This window comes from Mus pahari, chromosome 11 (assembly GCF_900095145.1).
Source record: "Mus pahari chromosome 11, PAHARI_EIJ_v1.1, whole genome shotgun sequence".
Lineage (NCBI taxonomy): Eukaryota > Metazoa > Chordata > Mammalia > Rodentia > Muridae > Mus > Mus pahari.
Genome location: NC_034600.1, coordinates 26,799,890 through 26,820,109, shown reverse-complemented (window position 1 = coordinate 26,820,109; position 20,220 = coordinate 26,799,890). Strand labels below are relative to the sequence as shown.

Genomic DNA, 20,220 nt, shown 5'->3' with positions numbered 1-20,220 from the left:
CAGGACAACCAGGGCTACACAGAGAAACCCTGTCTAGAAAAAAAAAAATTCAAAGGTCTGAGTATGCCATGGTTGGGTTTGGGGGTGGGGGTTAAGTTGCTGTTCTTAAACAGTTTGGTTTGGAAGTTTATTCTTTATCTATTGAAATGAGGTTCAAACTTAGGACCATACACCCACTAGGAAGATGCCTTTCCACTAAGCTGTAGAATCCATTTTATTTTTCTCAGCCTGATGTTTTTAACTGAAAAAAAAGAAATCTGATTCTGTTTCTCATCAGGGTCCTTGTGGTATGCTTTTAATTTTTCCTAATCTCTGCTAGATTCCTAGAACATTCCAGTGTACACCCTTGGTGGCATGTCTATGTATTGCCTTCCCACAGCCTAGCCTTGGGAAATAATAGGAATAAAAACATATTGCTGGCATTACAGTATCCAGTAGAGATTGTTCCAAAGTAGACAGCCATTAAAGGGTATAGTGGACAGCATCCTGAGATGGATGCTAAGGTTCATCAGAGTGAGGAGTGGGGAGGGGCTAGTGAGGGTCCCGGATGCTGTGTATCCAGCATGGGGGTGGGGCTAGTGAGGGTCTCGGATGCTGCGTATCCAGCATGTCCCAACACTGAGTAAAGAATATGGTGACATACATTGAACAGAGCACACTTTCTGCTGTGCCCAGTGGAGAAAGTAAATCAAGAGTGATTTGAAATTTACAGCTTGATTTGACACGTGAATTAAACCCCATTAAAATCTGGGTTTGTTCCTGGATGGTTACACCAAAAGAAATTTATTGTGCCTTTGTTTGTTTGTTTTTTATTTGGGTTTCTGTTTGTTTGTTTGTTTGTTTTGATTGGTTGGTTGGCTGGCTGGTTGGTTGGTTTGGGTTTGTTTTTGTGTGTTTTTGAGACAGGCTCTCTCTCTCTCTCTCTAAAGCTCTGATTGTCCTGGAACTCACAGTATAGACCAAGCTGGCTTCCATGTCTCTGCTTCTCAAGCGCTGGGATTAAAGGCATGTGCTACTGGATTTATGTGTGCTTTTAACTAATATATATAATATATATATTGTATATATAATATATATATACAATTAATGACTTAGCTTTCAAAATGAGTTCCTTTTACAGAAATTTTTAGAATCTTAACATTTGCTTTAGATTTATTTTAATTACTTGTCTAAAGGGTTATCTGACTTTTACTTTATCCCACTTGTTTGTGTATTTTATTAGTGTGTGAGTGAGTCTTCATGTGGAGGTGGGGACCTTGCAGGTGTCACGTCTCTTCTTCCACAGTGTGGATTGGAGAGACAGACAGACCAATCAGGTTGTCAAGCTTGGTCACAAGTGTTACCCAGACCAATCAGGTTGTCACACTTGGTCACAAGTGTTACCCACTGAGCTATCCTGTCAACCCTGACTTTTCCTTTTTATGGAACCTTGCAAAGTCTTTTTAACTAACGTTTTTGTGCAAGTAGCCACTGTTCATTGTGCGTCCTCCGGCCCCCATAGCTGCTACCTTTGACACTCCCCTTTGTCCTTTGTCGACCTCAGACATTCCAGTGCACATGTACATGATTCCGTTTCTTTGTATAAAATCGAAGCACCACCAAGGGTGAAAAAAGATACGGTATGTTTCTGAGATGACCTAATTTGCTTAAATTATCTCCAGATTAAATGATCTCCAGATGCACTCATTTCCCCCCACAAATGGCATGACTCCTCCTGTAAGGCTAACGGAACCGTGCTAGGAAGGAAAGCTTTCAAGAGCAAGCACTTCCCGAACCTGTTCCTCTGCTCCTGGGGTCCTGCCAGGTTCTTTATTTAGCCAGTGAACATGGTGTTGCAGGAAACATGGCTGAGCAAGTGTCTCTGTGAGGTATAGACTTGGAGGCCTTCAGGTAAAAATGTGTGAAAGTTTTTTTTTTCTTTTTTGGTTTTTTGAGACAGGGTTTCTCTGTATAGCCCTAGCTGTCCTGGTCACTCTGTAGACCAGGCTGGCCTCAAACTCAGAAATCTGCCTGCCTCTGCCTCCCAAGTGCTGGGATTAAAGGCATGCACCACCATTGCCCAGCTATGTGTGCAACTTTTATGTCCAAGTTTGATGAAACAAGAACACACACACACACACACATACACACACACTCTCAACAGTGTACACTTAAAATGTGTTTTTATTGTTTTGTTGACTAAATGTTTTGTCGGATGTGTGTATCTGCCTGCTTACAATTTCATCTCAGAAATGCTGTGTTTGCAGAGCTTCCCTCAACCCTATCTGGGTTTGCTTAACATTATGTCTCCCTTGGGCTCCCTCAAGTAAGAAATCCTTTTACCTACAGGAATAATCTGGAGGCTTATAATACAATACCATTTCCCTTTAAAAACAAGCGGGGATGGAAATACTTGCTAAATGACCTTATGAGAATATTGCTGTTTAAGTCTCCCACCTCTCCTTTTTAAATAAGCCCAATCATAAATTCTGTCACACGCGGCCTGCTGCCTTGCCAGTAAGAACTGACCAGGCCCCCACGCTATTGGATGCTTTGGCTGTGCTCTTTCATTCAGCCACATGCTATACAGAGAGTGCAGCTGGCCCCACAGAACATGGCCTTGGAATGACCACAAGAACCTCAAAGGAGGGCGGACATGTCACCTTCTCCATCATACCTCCCAGGTGGCTTCTAGGACCCCTGAAGACACTAAACACCACAGATCCCAGATCCCCCTAGCGGTGGCTGCAACCTCTGCATAGTCTCCCGTTATATGTCACATCACGTCTGGATGACTTAGAAATATTTAATACAGTGAGAATGCTGTGCAAAGAATATTATTTATTATTATTTATTATCAGTATTTAGGGAGTAATGAAAAGAAAAACTCTGTTAGTGTTCAGGCTCATACAAGGTTTTTCAAGTGTTTTTGGTTGATGGTTGGTTGAATCCACAGGCACAGGTATGAAACTTGCAGGTACAGAGAGCTGACCATATGGAGAACTTTATTGCTTATGGAAGTAATATCTATATGCAAATGAGCTTAGCAGGCTTGTTTGTCTAGAAGTGCCATAATTATAAGAAAGTGCTTTAGAAATCCAGATGAAGAAAATGATGCTTCTAGTTTGAGAGTAAGGGAAGAACGGGCCTTTAACGACTTGAAAAGCTGGACAGGCTAAAGCAAAGATGCTAGAAGGGGTTTCAGGGGGACGGCAGGGATGGGAGGGAAGGCAGTCGGTGTGAAGGGGTGTGGAATGGCAGGCACAGCTCCACCAGGAAAGCCGTGCAAGGATTTCTCATTTCAGGAGCACTGCAGGGTCAAGGGAAGTGTGCACATGATGTGTTCAGAAAGCTATTCAAGGAAGGTTAACCTGAGCTGTGGAAATGAGGCTCGGCTGGCAGTGAGAGCAGCCATCTTAGGACAGAGGTGGAATGAACATGGGACCCCAGTGAGAGACAACAAAGACGGGATACCTGCTTGAGGAGATGGGAGGACCACGGGTAGTGACAACCTCCCAGTCTGCCAACGCCACTTACAGGAGGGAAGGGGAAATTTATAGCTTGGAGAATCAGGAAGGCAAATAGAAATGCATCCACTGCCATAGGAATACTGATAATGCTGCTTACAGTTAAGACACTCTCAAAATACAAAGTATTCTTGTAATCCTCATAACTCCACATTGGATGTGTAAAGCACTGTTTCATAGGAGCTGAAAAATGGAGCTGTTGCCAGGCCTTGTTGAGCCCAGCACTTGGGAGGCAGAAGCAGGCAGATCTCTGTGAGTTCAAGGCTAACCTGGTCTAAATAGAGAATCCCAGGCCAGCCAGGACTACACAGTGAGACCCTGTCTCAAAAACATAAGATTAAATTAAACTAAAATTAAAAAATTAAGAATTGAGCTGTTGTTGCCATGCACAAGTCAGCCAAGCTTGTATGTCTTCCCAGATATCTTTCCTTGTTCTCTAAGGTGGCCTTGCCATTGCTGACTAAGGATTAAGCTGATCTACAACTTTCGACATGACAAAATAAAGGAATGGATCTAGGCAGCTGTTCAGGCTCCCCAGGCACAGAGCGATGAGATACATAAAGTACAAGCTGTCGGTATTGTGGTAGTAGTAGTTGGCATGGTGGATTATGAGTATGATGTTGGTGGGGGCAAAGCAAATTGTGAAAATCACAAGGATGAGGAGGACCCCCTTGATGTACCCCAGCCATATACGATTCTTTGAGTTAAGTTTGTGGATGAGAGTCGTGTAGCAGAAGACGATGATCACAAACGGGATGAGGAACCCAAAGAATGCTAAGGAGACGAAGTAGTAGAATCGGAAGGGCGATGGGGACTCGCACATGTCGACGACATCGTGGCAGGTGATGATCTCTGACTGGACGAGGTGGTACTCCTGCTTCAGAATGGCAAAGGGCAGCATACATAAGAAAACCATGACCCACACCACGCCACACATGAGCAAGGAGAAGCCGCGCTTGGGCAGCTTCTGGTACGTGAAAGGGTGAGCCGTGGCCAGGTAGCGGTTGATGCCCATGCAGGTGAGGATCAGGATAGCGCAGTACATGTTGCCATAGAAAACGACCGTGGTGATCCGGCACATGACCTCACCAAATATCCAGTTGTTCCCATTGAGATGGTAGGCGATCTTAAATGGCAGCGTGACACAGAAAAGGAGATCCGCGATGGCTAGGTTGGTATGAAAGATGACCAGACAGATGGATCTGGTCCTTGAGGCGAGTTTCCACAGGGTCACGATGTTGGCTGGTACACCAACCACAAACAGCAGGATGTAGATAGCAGGTATCACTTTGGTACTTAAGGAACTTCTCAGGTAGCCTATGGTAGCATTATTCACATGGAGAGTTGAAATACTTTCCTCAGAGCACCTCGCTTTTACAGTTGTGGTGGCTCCTGTCCAGCCCTCTATGTCAGAAAGTGGGAATTCTTCAAAGGTATTTTGGGGACCCCCATTAAAACTCTTAATAGTTAAGGTTAGCTTTGCTGCATTGTCTGAAACATCTTTCATGCCTGTAATTGAAAGGAAATATTAGCATATGATTTGTTACCCGAGTTTCACCTGTAGTTTGGATAAAAATAAAATGAAATGTTTGATGCTATGTAATTTCTATAGTTAAAGAACTTGGGGTCATATTTTAAAAATCAGTATAGATGATGCAACCCACAGGCATGTATGTATATATAGAATATATATACATATATTTAGTATGTATGTATATAATATGTATATAATATATAGTATGTATATATAGAATGTATATATAGTATGTATATATAGAATGTATATATAGTATGTATATATAGTATGTGTCACATGCTCCAGTACTGTGCTTCTCTGTGGGAACGACTAGATGACAGGTCTCTGCATGTCAGGAGTTTATCATAGTGCTAGATCAGTGACCCTTTGGCAAGCCTCTATCTCTAAATATATTTACATTATGATTCATAACAGTAGCAAAATTACAGTTAGGTATCAATGAAAGTAATGCTATGGTTTGGGGGGGGTGTCACTACAGCATGAGGAATTGAATTAAAGGGTCACAGAATCAGGAAAGTTGAGAATCACTTTGCTAGATGAAACAAAACCACACACTGGAACATACAGGAACATGTTTTATTGCCTATCAGCTGCGTATGGGAAAGGCCAGTCAGTTGATTCTGAAAACGTTGGTTGCATACTTCCATGGCAGTGCTGTGAACGTTCTAAACTCCACTGCTATCTATAAGTAGGAGACAAGGGAGAAGGCGCATGGCCATGCACTGTCTTGTGCTAATTTGTTATATCTAAGAGATGAATTTGAGAAAGTAGGTCACCCAATTAACTCCCAAAGAGCCTCTAAACTGTTCTCTGAAGCCATGATCTTTTCATGCATTCTAGCACATAAACGCCACCCATCTCCCTGCCACCACATGTTGGTAATTGAACTGCTTTGCCACTGACCCACACTGCCCCCTCCCCCTTGTGCACAGAATTTGCAGAGGGATGGCTACTATGGTAGCTAAAACAACATTTCACCCAACCCAAGAGTCCACGTGCCAGCTCCTAAAACCCATGATGTGTTATCCCATGGGGAAAGGGGGTTATTTAGTTAGGAATCAGGAGATGGGAGCAGAATCCTAGGTTGGCCATGTGGTCAAAATGGAATGACTGGATACGGTATTCCCAAAAGCCAAGAACAATTGTGAAGTGTGACTTTCTTAGTCTTCACAAAGGATGTAGTTTAAACTTGGGGAGTAGAGAGAGGGCCTACAGAGAGATATGGGAAGAAGCAAAGCAAGATGGGCTTAAGGTAAATGCCAGGTTTAAAACAAAGAGAAAAAACAAAAGATGAACTCACTGTGATAACCTGAGGCATTAAAATGATTTTGTTTTGTTTTGTTTTGTTGGTTTTTTAAGATAGGGTTTCTCTGTGTAACTTCCCTGGCTGTACTAGAGCTCATCCTATAGAACAGAGTGGCCTTGAACTCATAGAGGTCCGCCTGCCTCTGCCTCCCGAGTGCTAGAATTAAAGGCATGTGCCACCACCACCCAGCAAAATGAATTTTTTAAATGAAAGACACATATCAGCTATGTGCTATAGCTGCTTGGCACGGCTCAGCCAGTTCCCGTTAATCAATTCTGCAAATGCCAGTAGAAGCCTTGTACATTTCCTTTCGAAAAGCTAGTGCCCTCCCACTGAGGTCTGGACACAAAACTCCTGCATCCCCCAGTTTAAATATTCCAGGATGATGTTCAGTAGACTGTCCTCATTCAGAGCCATGTTCTCTTCCTGATTTAATCTCTGGCCCTTACTCCCAGACTTCAGAGTTTGCACAGGCAGAATCAGTGTTGTTCGAACAACTGGTAAATGAAGGTGACCCTGTATCATCCGAGGAAAGACAACTTTGGAAGGTAGCATTCCGTGTGTCTGTGTTTAGATGCGAGCATTATTGGCATGTCCTGTTACGTTTGAGCTCAGCCACTTAAATCCTTCTGCACATGCACATTTGGGTAAAGCCAAGTCTGATATCACTGGGCAGAACCGTGTATACAAATTTCTTCCCTCCAAGGTCTGATGAGAAAGCTGATGAAGCCAAGCATTAGTCAGCTTTCGGGAGAGTCCTGCGCTTGGGCAAGATACGTGTCTACAAACACACAGAAAGGAGACTGTTCCCGGAGTATTTCAGATCGGGCACCACCTAGATTTTCTCTTAGTTAGAGACTGCCTTTCCTTCAGAATAGTGCTCCTTGTTAATGTTATTTATAAAACGACAAGCAACTGACTAGGATTTTTTTGGTTTGCATTTGGTGCGGTGTTTCTGAAATGCTCCCAGTCTAGGAGAAGGCTTCAGAGAATCTAATCCAAAGGGAATGGCCCTCAGCCACACACACCCTCACATCTCCCCAAGGCAGACTTCAAACCCACTGCCCCGCCTCTCCTTAAGTCCCACTTCTCACGTCTCCCAAGCTGACTAGCATCAGGAAGGAACTCTCTCTCATAACCCATTTCCTTGCAACCATGGCTCAGCTTTTTGGCTTGTCCTCTCAGAGAAACCATAAGCCTAGCCAACCCCTGCTGGTACCGCCCCTGCCATGGGTCCCCTTAAGCAGGGACCTCAATTTAAGGATCATTCCTTTTGCAGAGGGCTGCCTTTTGTTTAAGTCGGTTTCTTCCCGTTTCCCCCTCCTAATTGATTGCCCTGTTGCCTGACAGAGTCCTGCATACAATCCTGTCTCAAAGTAGTTCATTTCAGAACAATGAGGAAATTATAAGCTACCACAATAGAATACATGGTCAAAATAATTATATTTGGGAAGGCATATTTCTAAAATTATACATAACCAAATTATGCCTAAACATATCATATACATATTTGTATAGACATATATACACACAGAGACATATATTCATATATATGTGAGGGATAGTGAGAACTCCTTGGTTCTGAAAGATTAAGAAAAGAAGGTATTTCGTCTTGGAAACACTTCACATCCCTGATTAATGTCACTGGCTGCTGAAACCAAATTACTTTTCCTGGCAGTATTTTTCCCCACTGGTGCCTCAACAGAAATTGTAAGATTTAGAAATTTGAAAAGATTTTTTTCATGCCTTGAAAAAGTGCAATCTTTTCTACATCTGAACATTGTACACATACAAACACTTCTCACTCCAAAAAAAAAAAAAGTGGTTTTTGACTTAATCATAAAGTCTTGACCCTGTCACAAATGTAGAGACACTACTAGTAGAGAAGAATGCTTGGTCTTTGACAAGGTTTGACTTGGGAACAAACTTGAGATGTTTCCACGATATATTACCCCAGTCTAAAAACCCAGATCAAACTGTGCCTTTGGGTTCACAGTTTTTAGGAGCTAACAAGAAAATTAGGCCATTTGACTCTGACAGCAGAAACCACCCACTCACCACTCCCTCACCCCCATGCTAGGCCACAAGAAGGGGACTTACCACTCTGGCAAACGGTGGCCTGCAGAAACAGCAGCTTAGCCGCAACCAAGATAAGGACTTTCATCTTGATGTCCTGGGACCCGGTTACAGGATGTTGTTAAGCATACAAAATCACAGGGCTCCCCTCGGCTCCATGTGTGAGCAGCAAGTGGAAGCCTGAGAACTCTGCCAGCCTGGGATGTGTGGGCAGGGACGCGTCCTGCCTCTACAGAGAAAGGATGTGGCTACTTGATGTTTGTGTCTGTGTGCATGACTCAGACTGAGCCTCTCTGCAGCAGCGAGTTGCCATATCCCTTTTATCTCTTCCTCACCCCCTGCCATTATTTCATTTAGAACCAGTGCTGTATTTCTCCCAGGGGCTTGGAATAATGGCAGAGACTGCAGAATCCCTTGCAAAACAAAGCCGAGAACAGGTGCTGGGCAGCAATTAGCTTTGAATCGGTTCCACTGCTGGGTTCTTTTCCCCATGCCAAAACCCTAGCTCCAGAGTTGCACCTTCTATTTAACACAAGAACGGTCAGACATTACACTCCTGTGCCTGTGCTTCACTCCACCATGGTCAGAACAACCTCTTCTTACAGTAAATGGGAACAAACGCAGAGTTCCATAGTGTGCAGTGAGAGGCTTTGGAGAGCGGCAGTCCTACGCGCAATGTCTTCATCAGGCCCCTCCCCTCAAGGCTCAGGGATCGATGTGGAAGAGAAGGCCAAAAGATTGTTAGGAGCCAAAAGGGATGGAGAGCTCCATGGAAACAGTGTCTTCCGGATACAACGGGACTGGTGCACAGATGAACTCACAGAGAAGGCAGCACGCACAAGGCCTGCACAGGTTCAAGCCAAGGAGGGTCCCAGAGCTGAGAGGGGAAGTGGACCACTAACTCAGAAAGTTCTGCAATTGATACCCACTGGCAAAGGAAAGAGTGGTTTCTTCCAACGGAATCTCCTGGATGCACTAGGCACATGTCAGGGTAGGCCCTACGCCCAGGAGTGGTTGGCTAACCCACAGGGAATTCAGTGGGACTTTTATAGACTTTTCATCTCATATTGCTTTATTTGGTGTTTTTTTTTTTTTCTGTCTTAATGGTCTTTTTATTTGTATATTTGGGTTTCCATTTTGTTGTGCTTTTGTGGGCTTTAGTGTGTGCATTTCTTAATGTTTGTTTTGATTATTTGTTTAAATATAGATAGAAAGGGTATGGCGTTAGAGAGGCAGGGAGGATCTGGAAGTTGAGGAGAGGGAAAAGCGACCAAAATATAATATGAAATTTCTTTTTCAAAAGTCAAAATGAAATTATGCTTTATTTCAAATTTTAGTTCCTAAACTGATAACATAGTTATAAACTGAATTAATCATGAGAAGCAAATATATACGCTCCCTCCTCCATCTTTTATTTTGTGAATTTGTTCCTTGAGACAGAGCTTTAGTCTGGCTTGCCTTGAACTCTGGATGTAGTTGAGCTCCTGAGCTGCCTCCTGCTGCCTCTGGGCTGCTGGATCTGTGAAGCTGGAGACTGAACCCAGGACTTCACGCACGTTAGGCAAGGACTCTACCAACGGAGTTACATCCTCAGGCCTGGCAAATATTTAAAAAGTTCAAATTGTATCAGAGGGATTAGATTGTTTCTAAATTTCACCCGAGGGTGATAATACTTATGACCCCAGCACTTGACAGGCTGGAGCAAGAGGACTGTAATGAGTTGAAAGCCAGCCTTGGCCATGTTGTGAGTTCTAGCCCAGCCTGAGGAACACGGTGAGAGTCTGTCTCAGAGGGAGGAAGAGAAGACAGCCCTTAGTGCCTGTCAGGAACTTAGTTTTGTTGTTTCTGGGGAGAAGGTCCATTTGCCATTGATCAATGTGTCCTAGGATAACTCTGAAGGATAACAGGATTGACGCAAAACAAAAACAAAAACAAACAAAAAAACCTATTTGAACTGAACTAAATTAAAATCATAATAAAATACTGAAGAACAAGAACTTGCTTTATTCCATGAATTTTTTTTTTTTCTGTTTTGTTTTGAGACCAGGTTTCTCTGTGACCTGGTTGTCTTGGAACTCTATCTGTAGACCAGGCTGGCCTTGAACTGAGCTCCACCTGCCCCTGCCTCCTGACTGCTAGGATTAAAGGTGTGCACCACAATAGCCAGCCTGTTATTCCATGAATCTTGATGAATGAACAGGTCTATAGTAATCATTTTAAGATGATAGATAGATAGATAGATAGATAGATAGATAGATAGATAGATGATAGACAGACAGACAGAGATATCTTAGCTATCATGAAGTGCCGTTCACACCTGAGACAGTTGGTTGAGGCGCCTATTTAACAGACCAGAGTGGACACTGACTACCAGACTCTCCCAGCATCCCTCAGTCCCTACCTATTACAGGTCCCTCCTGGCTGGCATACCCTGCCTTCTACCCTAAACTTTTCCAGGCCAGGGGACTGGGCAACTCATCCCTTAAAAAAAATCCAACTATTTCAGTTACATGCTCTCTCTGTACCTTTAGGCCTCCTGGCTGCTTCACCTGATTCCCCTCACTTCTCTCTCCCCACCCCTACCCCTCTCCCTGCATGGTATAGCTCAGTATGGCCATATAGTCTCTGGCCTTTCCCAACATGGTACAGCTCAGTATGGCCATATATTCTCTGGCCTCTCCCAAATATCTCTGACTCCGGTTATATTCTCCCTTTTATCTACAATAAACCTGGGAGCAGTCATGTTTCCTTCCCTTTTTTTTTTTTTTCTTTTCTTCTTTCTTTTTTTCATCCATTTGGTGCCAAAATTAGGAATGGCATAAATGAGCTCCCTTCTGGGGAACTGGACCATTCCAAACCAAGCTACTGATCTGACTCTCCTAAGATGTGTACAGATCCTTGGTTATAGTTATAGTGTGTGTGTGTGTGTGTGTGTGTGTGTGTGTATGTGTGTGTGTATGTGTGTGTGTGTATGTATGTATGTGTGTATATGTGTGTATGTGTGTGTATGTGTGTGTATACATGTGCTGCTATATATGCTTAATACATAAGCATATATATATGTGTGTGTATCACACACATATATATATGCTTATGTATTAAGCATATATGTATTAACCATATATATGCTTATGTATTAACCATATATATGCTTATGTATATATGTGTGTGTATCACACACATATATATATGCTTATGTATTAAGCATATATAGCAGCACATGTAAGCATGTAATAAACAATATATAATGTGATATATAAGCATATATATATCACATTTATATCTTAGCCTTCAGAATTTACAGTTCACTAGTGTTGAGTACATTTAATAAAGTATAAAAAAAAACTTGTTTATAATTCATTTGCCTTGATATATTTTAAATTCCAAGACAGGCAATAGCACCTCTAAAATGCAGCAAAGAAATCAGAAAATTCAAACTTTACATGAGACTTAAAAGGAGATGAAGGGGCAACTAGGAAATAATAGGGATCTATATTAACTTTTCTCATCTTGATTAAATTTCACCAGACCAGGCAATTTCCAGAGATCAGATTTAAATACTTCAACTGTATAGTCTATGGTACCATAAACTAAGGTAGAATGTTCTAATACTGTAGAAACAAGAAACCCAGAAAGTTTCCCGGGGTGGGGGAGGGTATTTCTTGGCATCACCCAAGTTCAGGAAGTTGTGGTGTGCTTTGCATGTGGCCTGGTTGCTGGTTTTATCCACTGCTCACTTAGGCACAGCGTGGTGGCTGTGTAGCTGAGTGGAAGCCCAGCTCTCACATCCCTGTGGAGCCCAGTGGAGGCCCAGCCCTGGAATCGCTACCCCCATTCTTCCGGGGAATGACTGAAAAGGGGATCTCATTTCACATCGGAACATTTTGTTGTTTTCACTTTCGGTCTTGTGTTTAGCTTTCCTTTGGTACAACAGGGTCTCGAAACTGTTTGCTTCAGTTTGTTTGGTTTTGCAAAGTCTGGGTTTTCGTTGGGCTTCTGAGACTGAGACTTCAATCTTCAGCAGGGGACAGCCACCATTTTCTCATCCAGGCAATAGTGTGTGCAGTCTGTCCCCTGCGGGGAAGCCACCTCTTCAGATGGCTGAGGTGGAAGGAACTTGTGCAGTGATCGGTTTTTAAACTATTCCTGAGGAGTGTGGCGTTTCTTTGGATTTGGAAACGGGAAAAAATTCGGTAGAGCCAGTGAGGAGGCGCGGAAGATGAAGGTACTCGCTTGCTACTCCACCCTAGTGACCTGGGTTCAACCCTTGAAATTCAACTAAAGGTGGAAGGAGAAAATTGACTCCACACATTGTCCTCTGACCCCACACATGTGCCACACATTTACACACACACACACACACACACACATACACTAAGTAAATCATTTTTTTTTTAATCCTGCTTTAATGTCTCCTCTTCTTCAGGCTTCATATTCTTTCCCTGGTTTTGCTTAAAGCTCTTCTGAAATTTCATTTCCTAAGCAATTACCAAGCTGCCTGCCTATGGTTCCCATGTGACAGCAGTAGCTGGTGATGACTCAGAAAACAGGCCTCATGGATATTTTAGAGTGCTGTGTGTTCCCCCCATAACGCCAGAGGAAACAGCCTGTGTCTGGTTCATGAGACCTCACCACGCACACTTTCTCGCATGCCTCCCGAGAGGATGTCTGTTCTCCTTCCAGACCCTTTCACTTCCTGAGCCCTTAGTGATGAAGGTTACCCCAAATGATTCCAATGCCAGAGTTGATTCTTTCTACATGCTACAGCTATGCACTGGGTATATGCATATACATGTGTGTTTATGTATGTGGGTACCCATATGAAGGAGGGGTGCATGTATGCAAATAGGTGTGTGTGCATAGGCATGCAAATGTATATGGAAGCCACTGGACAACCTCCAGTGTCATTCCTCCAAAGCTGTCCACCCTGGTTTTTTGAGACAAGGTTTCTCATTGGTCTGTAATTTGCCAGTGATTGCCAGGGAACCTTCTGTCTCTACCTCCCCAGGGTTGGAATTAGAATGGCATACTACCAATCCTGGCTTTTCTTCCTTCCTTCCTTCCTTCCTTCCTTCCTTCCTTCCTTCCTTCCTTCCTTCCTTCCTTCCTTCTTTCCTTCCTTCCTTCCTTCCTTCCTTCCTTCCTTCCTTCCTTCCTTCCTTCCTTCCTTCTTTCCTTCCTTCCTTCCTTCCTTTATTTCTTTTTCTTTTTTTTCTAATGGGCCTCACAGATTCAAACTCAGATCCTTGGGCATCCAGCTGTCCCATCTCCACAGCTTTCCCTAGGTGTCTTGATTCCAGGTTTAGAGCACAACACTTATCCCTTCATATAAATGAGCACTCACATTTTGAAAATGGCATTTCAGAGGCTAAAGAGATGGCTCAGCAGCTGAGAGTGCACATGGCTCTTACAGAAGACTTGAGTTCAGTTGCAGGCATTCATGTCAGGGAGCTCACAACTGCCTATAACCGGCTCCAGGCTTCCAATCCTCTCTGGATTGGAAGGGCACTTGCGGCCATGTGCACACACAGACAGACAGACACATGTACACATAGTTAGAATAAAGTAAATTGTTTAAAAAGTGGACTTCTAAATCTTTCCTGAATGTATTTAATGTCTGCTCATAAAATTGACTTGAAGTCCCATTTAATATCTGCCAGCACTGTGCTTGTAGCAAGATCTTCAGAATTTTCCCAAATGTAAGATACTAAAATGAATTCTGTGCATTTTCGCTGCTGCTGTCACCACTTTCTTAAGTCATTGTTAACTACTTAGATTCTTTATCTTGCATATTAACCCTTAATTATGGTCTCATTGCTGTGAAGAGACACCATGACCAAGACAACTCTTATACAAACAGGTCAACATTTAACTGGGGCTGGCTTTCAGGTCCAGAGGTTCTGTTCATTATCATCATGGCAGGAAGCATGACAGCATCCAGGCAAATGTGGTTGCTGGAGGAACCAAGAGTGCTACATCTTGATTTGAAGGCAGCCAAGAGGAGACTCATTTCCCACTAGGCTGAACTTGAGTATAGGAGACCTCAAAGCCCACTCCCATGGTGACACACTTCCTCAAACAAGGCCAAACTTTCTCCAACATGGCCACACCTCTTAATAGTACTATTCCCTGTAGGCCATGCATTCAAACACGAGTCTACAGGGACCAAACCTTTTCAAACCACTATACCCTTCTTGCTTATTTCTTAACCATGTGCCATAGCTAATATCACTGTGAACAGCACCGTGTGTTCTGATTGCTTCTGGCCTCTCCAAGAGATCCTTAGCTCCCTCCGACCACTTACCATACCTTTGTTTGTGTTTTGTCTGGGTGTCTGACAAACATTGGGTATCCCTGTTTCCCTCAAGTTTAAAGCATCCCCGGACACATTGGGCAACTTGGCACTTAGTTTGCCAACCACGGTTCCGGAATGCTTAACTACATAGCCATGGATGGCTTTTTAACAGAGGTGGCATTTGAGTTATGGGATATGGCAGGAGCCAGCTAGGGCAGAGCCTGAAGGAGGTCCTAGAACAGGGACTGAGAATCTAGAGAGCCAAGCAAGGTCCGCATCACTAGTCCTAGATCCATGGTCCTGAGAAGAGAGCTTGTGTGTTTCTAAGGTCGAACAGAGGAGGGATGTACCGAGACGCCAGTTTTGAAATGAGAAAGGGTTCTCTAAACTAGAGATCGACTATGATGCAGACCACATTGGAAGCAATGAGTCTGCATGGGGACAGCAGCACAGCTGTCCATGAAGAGCAGTGGTCTTCAGCCTTCCTAACGCTGCGACCCTTTCATACAGTTCCTCATGTTGTGGTGACCCCCAGCCATAGCTGTGATTTTGCTACTGTTATGAACCATCCTGTAAATACCTGCCATGCAGGATACCTGCTGTGCACACACAACCCCAGTGGGGTCATGACCCACGGGTTGAGACCCACTGAACGAGGGGGTGGTCTGGCTGAGGATCCGTGGCCTGCCTGTCACCAGCCTGTGCTGCATGGTGGAGCTACCCAGTGCTGGCTGAATCAGAAGTCGGAGGTGATGATAAAAATGACTCCTGAAGAGCAGTGTTGATCCGGTTCCATCAGGATTCATTGTTCTCTGATTCTGTGCCACTGTTCCAGGATCCTAAGAATGTTTCTAAAGTCCTCTGGCTGGATGAGATACAGCGAGCCATTGACGAGGCCAACGTGGATGAGAACAGAGCAAAGCAATGTAAGTTCTCAAGTACTCACTGTCTTTTGGTTCTCAAACCTGCCTGGCTTTTTTTTTTTTTTTTTTTTTTTTTAACACAGCTACACACCTGAAGTCATTCACTGGAATTTCTGGAGAAATCTGAATGCTTTTCCGTGTTAAGTCTCAGATGCATATCTAAACCAACATGTCACTAGCTAGTTGCCCTGTTCCCAGTAACCAGGTGTTATCGCCAACAAAATCTGACAGTGTTGGCAAAAAAAAAAAAAAAAAAAAAAATCTAGATAGCAAAAATGTTTTGCAGACTAAAATTTTATGTTTAAATTGAATCCTCCCCCCACCCCCATGTGTTTATAAAAAGATAAAGAGATATAAGATATGATCTATGGGGTTGTGATGAGGTATGGAACAGGGGGTGCCTCTTGGCCCATGCCAAGACATCCCATCCCACTGAGGGACCAGCCACATGACAGTATAGTATAGAATAGAGTTTATTCAGGGCATGGGGAGGGGAGTTAAGACAGTAGTAGAGGCAGAGAAAAGCAGAGAAAGAGTAGAGAAGTAGAGGCCAGCCATGACCACATGGAGAGAAGGGGAAGGGAATGGGAAGAGAGGGGGATCAAGACCAGGAGAGAAGCAAGAGATCAAGAGAGAGAGGAGGGGACAAGCAGCCCCTTTTATGATGGGTCAGGCCTACCTGGCTGTTGCTAGTTAACTGTGGGGTGGAGTTTAGACTGAATGCTAGCACCCACCCCCATTTATCGATGGAAAACTATTTGTTCACAGTACCTGTCTATTTGATTTTTTTTATACTTTCCATTGTTAGTAGAAGTTTTTCTCAGAATCAGACCAGAAGGCGGGGAGTGGGGGGGGGGGGTGAGAGGGAGGAAGCAGAGAGTGGAAAGTGCAAGGTCAGACTCTCACAGGGACTGATATCAGCTCTTAATCATCAAGGGCAGATGGGGGTGGTTGCGCCTGATAGCCGACTCTGAAATAGTCTCAATCAGAGAATGATGGAGTTGGCCAGTTGTTTGAGATCTTTTTATCTATGAAGCTGACTGGTGGCTATGAAATTCTCTCTTGGGCTGTATAGATGGAAGAGCTCTAAGTTCTATAAAAAGAAAGTAAGCCAGTGAAATGGTTTGGTGGGTAAAGGTGCTTACTGCCTGCCGAGTGTGATAACCTGGTTTGATTCCTGGAACCCACGTGGTAAAAAGCAGACTCCCATAAGTTGTCCTCTGTCTTCCATGTGTGTGCATGAACACACACACACACACATACACACACACACACGTAAATAAATATATGTAAGGAAAAAACTTAAGACAAAAATCAAACTTGAATCACGAAAATAGTTCTGGCTCCCAAAGTCCCATACTGTTGACAAATGCCTCTATGAATGAAGGATGGGCCAAATCTCCTTGAGACAGGATGTCATTTCACTGCCAGAAAATAGTATTGTTAACCTGATTCTCAGAAGGACCCATAGGCTTCTGCCTGGTGATGGAGGTGGGGGGGAGGAGGGTACATGAAAGACATTAGTAGATTTTTTTTTAAGTGATGCTGGCTCTGAATGAACCCCAATCCCAGCAGATCCAAAATGTCACCATTTCTGCCCCAGAGCGAGGGCTTTTGAAAGTCAGATGATTGGTTGGTTTTCTCCCTCCCAGAGGATCCAGTGGTGAGCCTGCCTAATACATCCTATGGTTGCTTGCCCCATTCTGGAATGCCATAAGCAAGAGCCCAACATATTAATTCAAAGGATCAAAATTTATGTTGCGTTTTATACCTTTATTATCAAAGAAGAATCTGAGATGGCTTCTAAGCTGATACAGTACCAGTCTCCCTAACACAAAGTTGAATGAGACTCCCAAAAGTATAAATTGGCCACCTGGCATGATTAGACTCCGTGCCATCCTATCAGGTCACAGAGTGCTGAGGGAACAGCTTAGTCTTCCTCCCCAGATGTGGAGGATCTGTAGGGAGCAGCTGGACTTTATTTCCTTAGCCTGGGGAGAAAAAAAAAGTGTTATTTTTTCTGGCCTGGCTTTTATGCCCTTAGGAACTTTGAAGTTGTTCCTAAGACTCTAGTGCTTAAGGGGGAAAAATACATTCAAGAGGGGTGTGAGAGAGTTATTGATTTGCATATACACTAAAGATAGCCATGGTCTGCCAAGGCACTTGAAAGGAATGAGATTGTAATGTAGACACTCCACCTGCAGTGCCCCCTTCCTAGAGACCCAATCAACCTAAAAATTATGTTATTCCTTGTTTCCCTTACACGGAGTCTGTGAATGTTGGGTCTGTTTTTCACATGGAGACTTTAAAAAAATTAGAAGTTTCTTGGCTCATGTGGTTTTGTTGCTCTCCCATGTTCATCAGAGCTCCTTTGTGCTCTCTGAGTCCTACCCCATGCTACAAGAGTTGTGATCCTTCCTATAGTATGTAATGATAAAATAGGATTTTGTTTTTTACAGTGAAAGCTATCTACAGTCAGACATTAAAATAAGAGCATTCTGACTTCAGTGGCAATTGTCCTACTTTAAAAAGTCTTCCTCCTTTGCATGAAAACTAACTCTCCTTGTAGATCTGAATCAACCTAGATTGTTTAACAAAGGGCATTGGTCCATACCTGTCACCAAGGGCCAGACTGAGAAAGGAGAGGGGCTAAGGGCCTAAGTGTTTGTTTTCACTGGCATATCTACCCCCAACATTTGAGTCCTTGGGGCAGTATTGCTCAACCTTTGCCCCTGAATCACTGTACCCCAAGGAGTAAATAATTTCCCCCTAACCTTTCCTTATCCTGACATTACAATACCACAGACATGTTGTATATCTGTTTGTCTATCGTATGTCGACCCATGTTGCTGTGTTGGGTGTCTATCTTCCTGTGAGTGTACCGCTTAAAGAGAGCCCACTGGTGTGTGGCTTAAGATGTAAAGCAAACTGTTTTTGGGGTTTTAGTTTTTTGGGTGTTGTTGTTGTTGTTGTTGTTGTTTGGAGTTTGGGTTTTTTGGTTTTGGTTTGGTTTGGTTTTTTGGTTTCCTAAGAGGTTTATAGGAGATTTTAACATTTTTCAACAGAAATGCATTTGACTTTTGGAAGGTCAGTTTTCTGACATCTTCTACTATCTCTGACCCAACTACAAGCCACAGAGAAATCACTCATGTCATCAGAGTGGATGTCATGCATCCCTGGGCATTGGAACTGCTCTGATGTCCTCCCTGGGGACCTCTGGGACAGACACTAGAGCCAACCTGTCCTTGCCATAGGCAGAATTCTAAAGGCCTTGATTGTTTCTAGCAGAAGCCACAAACCCCACAGTTTGGCTGTCACACTGGCATGCAGATGTGAGCAGGAAGTGACACCTGAGGATTTGGGGAACCTGTCGTGTTAAAGCAAATCAACCCAGTATCCTGCTCCAAATGAACCCAGAAGGCTGCTCCAAAGTATCACTCAGTGTGCTCAGTACAACTCAACAAGCATTGAGCACCTACTGTGTACCACAGACTATGAGTAAAATGAGGGTCAGTAGCGCCTCACCCGTTGGTTGGGACTTTTCAGAGGAGGGTGTTAGATCTTCACAGGAAACAGTTCCAACTGGTACTAGAAATGTACCTGTGTGCCAGCTCTTTGCCCATCCATATTCAATTGCAGGAAACAGTTCTGTATTTTGCACCTATAGCATACATATGATATAGGTGCACATATCTTTCAAGGAAAAATAGTTAAGCATGTTAATTCAGTGCAACCATCCCATGTAGTTCATCTTTGAGGAAGTCTGTGTCACTTGTTTGTTCCTCCCCTGAGACCACAGACTTCTCAAGTGACAGCTCTTCATCCTGCATAGTGTTTCTAGGAAAGAGGAAATGATAGCTGAGGTTCAGCACGGTTCACTTCCTCGGCGCAAAAGCAGAGGCTCGCTGCCGTCAGTACCTGTCATGCGGTAGCCAGCGGCGTCTGCTGGAGAAGTTCCCTGACCCTGTTTTTGAGCATCCCTGGACTCACAGTGCTTTGACTCCAAGCTGGCAAAAGTCAACATGGGTTTCTTATGCCTTCAGCTGCATCTGTGTATAGTATTACCCGTAATATTAAACACGAATAAACATAATTTGATGGCAACTATGCATTCAGTTCTGGTTTAATTCTGACCAAAAGCAACTTAAGTGAAGGAAGACTTTATTTGGCTACTATACCTAGGTCACAGTTTATCACTGACAGAGGTCAGGGCAGGAACCTGGAAGCTGGGCATGGATGAACTCTGCTTGCTGGCTTGCTTTCTAGCTGTTTAGTGAGATGTCTTACACAGCCCAGAACTACCAGCCTAAGGATGGTGCCGACCACAACGTGCCGTGTCTTCCTGCATCAATTAATAATCAAGACAATTTCCCCAGAGATGCCCACAGACCAGTCTGAACGTCACAGTTCCTCAATCGGGGTTTCCCTGCCACGTATGCTCAACAGATTATATCCCAGCAAGCCCCACCCAGTTAGCCCTCATACCTACACAAGCCTAACCAGAGAATGTCAGAATTGGAACATGTCATGCTTCCATAGAACCTTCTTCTCACAGCCCAAACTGATTAGTGATTGGC

At 43.7% G+C, this 20,220-nt stretch overlaps 2 protein-coding genes across 2 annotated transcripts in view; one reads left to right on the top strand and one right to left on the bottom strand.

Moving 5' to 3' along the window:
• The window catches only part of Iqgap2 (IQ motif containing GTPase activating protein 2), a 264,615-nt gene that overhangs the window by 186,721 nt on the left and 57,674 nt on the right, over positions 1 to 20,220 (top strand). The window contains exon 14 of the mRNA XM_029544180.1: positions 15,556 to 15,646. Within this exon, the coding sequence (XP_029400040.1) occupies positions 15,556 to 15,646 (91 nt within the window). The remainder of the gene's footprint in view (positions 1 to 15,555; positions 15,647 to 20,220) is intronic.
• Positions 3,894 to 8,524, bottom strand: F2rl2 (coagulation factor II thrombin receptor like 2). The gene is made up of 2 exons (XM_021208366.2): positions 8,450 to 8,524; positions 3,894 to 5,015 (listed from the first exon to the last, which is right to left on the bottom strand). The coding sequence occupies exons 1-2, from the start codon at positions 8,511 to 8,513 to the stop codon at positions 3,967 to 3,969; spliced, it is 1,113 nt and encodes a 370-aa protein (XP_021064025.1). The 5' UTR covers positions 8,514 to 8,524; the 3' UTR covers positions 3,894 to 3,966.

What these genes read in the sequence shown, in the direction of transcription:
- F2rl2 (XM_021208366.2), bottom strand. Translation starts at nt 8,513, where the DNA reads ATGAAAGTCCTTATCTTGGTTGCGGCTAAGCTGCTGTTTCTGCAGGCC. An exon ending in GGCCACCGTTTGCCAGAGTG is followed by an intron (nt 5,016 to 8,449) that starts GTAAGTCCCCTT and finishes TTTCAATTACAG; the next exon opens with GCATGAAAGATGTTTCAGAC.